This window comes from Hylaeus anthracinus, unplaced genomic scaffold (genome assembly GCF_026225885.1).
Source record: "Hylaeus anthracinus isolate JK02 unplaced genomic scaffold, UHH_iyHylAnth1.0_haploid 12002, whole genome shotgun sequence".
Classification (NCBI taxonomy): Eukaryota; Metazoa; Arthropoda; class Insecta; order Hymenoptera; family Colletidae; genus Hylaeus; species Hylaeus anthracinus.
The window spans coordinates 2,747,392-2,749,179 of NW_026534349.1; the positions used below are offsets into that span (position 1 = coordinate 2,747,392).

The 1,788-nt window shown below is 44.2% G+C and overlaps 1 protein-coding gene across 8 annotated transcripts in view; it reads right to left on the minus strand.

Moving 5' to 3' along the window:
* LOC128891907 (RING finger protein unkempt) overlaps window positions 1-1,630 on the minus strand; it is a 16,775-nt gene extending 15,145 nt beyond the window's left edge. For all 8 annotated transcript variants that reach the window (XM_054151863.1, XM_054151862.1, XM_054151861.1 and 5 more), the window contains exon 1: window positions 1,392-1,630. In XM_054151863.1, the coding sequence (XP_054007838.1) occupies window positions 1,392-1,630 (239 nt within the window). The remainder of the gene's footprint in view (window positions 1-1,391) is intronic.
* Window positions 1,631-1,788: the final 158 nt, after the last annotated feature.

The following is a 1,788-nucleotide window of genomic DNA, read 5'->3' on the forward strand; positions in this document are numbered from 1 at the left end:
CGTTGTGGAGATATTAACGGGAAACCTTGACCAATCAGAGCGCGAGTTTGCCGGTGGAGCGACCGCGGTAGCGTACGAGAGCGGCCACCTAGCGCTACTGCGGCCGCTCCAACGGTATACTCGCGCTCTGATTGGTCAAGGTTTCCCGTTAATATCTCCACAACGAAGCCTCGGACAACATTTTCGCTAAGGAAAAAGTTGTTTCAAATCACCCACCCCCGAACCACCCCTTTCAAGGCGTTACAACATTTTTAGGACACCCTGTAAACCTATTATGACTTTTCTCTATCCTAACGACTGTAGGGAACTCTTGATTTAAAATGTTAAAGTGTCGCGTTTTTACATATTTCACAAATATTTCCTCATGCAATGTTCTACGTTAAATTTTGGGATTTCTCATGTAAAAGAATAAACATTTCGTTGGAGGAGAAAAAGGTGCTCGAAAATAATTAGTTTCGTGTCCCGATGAATCTGAATCCGTCATTGTATACACACATACGTCTATACGTATGTGTTACGTGAATCAATTTTTCATCGGTATCGTAGCGCGTCGTGAAATTCCGGCGAGCAAGTAAAACGTTTCGTAAAAATGTACCGATAAATGTAAAGATCGTAGTAGAACGCACGGTAAATAGGTGAAACTGTTATGGCTGCGTTTACTACTCCCATGCTGCTTTCTCGTTGTACACAAATCCGACATACGTGTGCAGCAATGTTCAAGCTAGGGTTTCGACGTATAGTCCGAACACCCTGTATATACATATATATAGGGGCACACGCGTGCGCGTGTAAGCCACGAAAGTTACGTCGAAATTGGCCTCCTCTTCGTTACATTAGGTTATTCTCGACGAAACGTTACGTCGTTACGCGTTACCACACAGATGCATATTACATATTACAGCAGAGACGAGTGTCAACGACACAAAGAAATGCGATCGCTGTTTTCTTTTTTCCTCTTACACATCGATTTCCAACGATAGTTGGAGAAGCGGTTTCGTTCGTCGGTAGAAAACTCGTTTCCCTACGGATACTTAGCCACGGAAATAATACGTTTTACGCTTCACAAGTAGAGAAACGTCTAACTGCGCTTATGTACGCGTATGATGTATACATATATGCGTCAAGTGGTTGAAAGGAAATAAAAATATGAAGTAACTGGTGCGCTGTCTTGTCCAGGCTGATCGCGAAGAAACGATGAAATTTAAGAGGGAAAGACAGGGTAAAACGGAGAGAGTTCAACGATATCGTTAGTCGACGACCGATACACGACAAATCGATGCATTTCACGCGAGAGATATCACGTATCGCGGGACACACGTCTGCCGGACAGATCCGCTCGAGAGAGTAGAAACGGAAAAGCTCGTAAAGACTTTAACGATAGATAAACTTACTCGTCTCCATCTGGACATATGCCGGTGGTCTCATCGTACTTGGTGCAATAATTATCGGCGCTATAGTTGAAGGTGCGGTCCCTCTTTCTCACCGGTCTACGCCTCCGCTGGTTCATAAAGTGCCAGTTGAAGCACGTGAAGGGTCGGTGCTGTGTGCATTTGCGCTGTATAAAGAGGGGACATTGTTCGACGCGAAATTCCTTCAAGTATCTGGAATGCGAATCCACAGAGCTACACATTATTTCGTGGCGGTTTTTGACGCGCGCGTCGATGCCGCGCTGCTCGCGGCCCTCCCTCTCTCTTTTCCGTTTTCTCTCTCTCCCGTTTATTATTTTTTTTTTTCTTTAGTATTTATTTACGTATGCGTATACGTGTACGTATGTTATTAATTTTATTA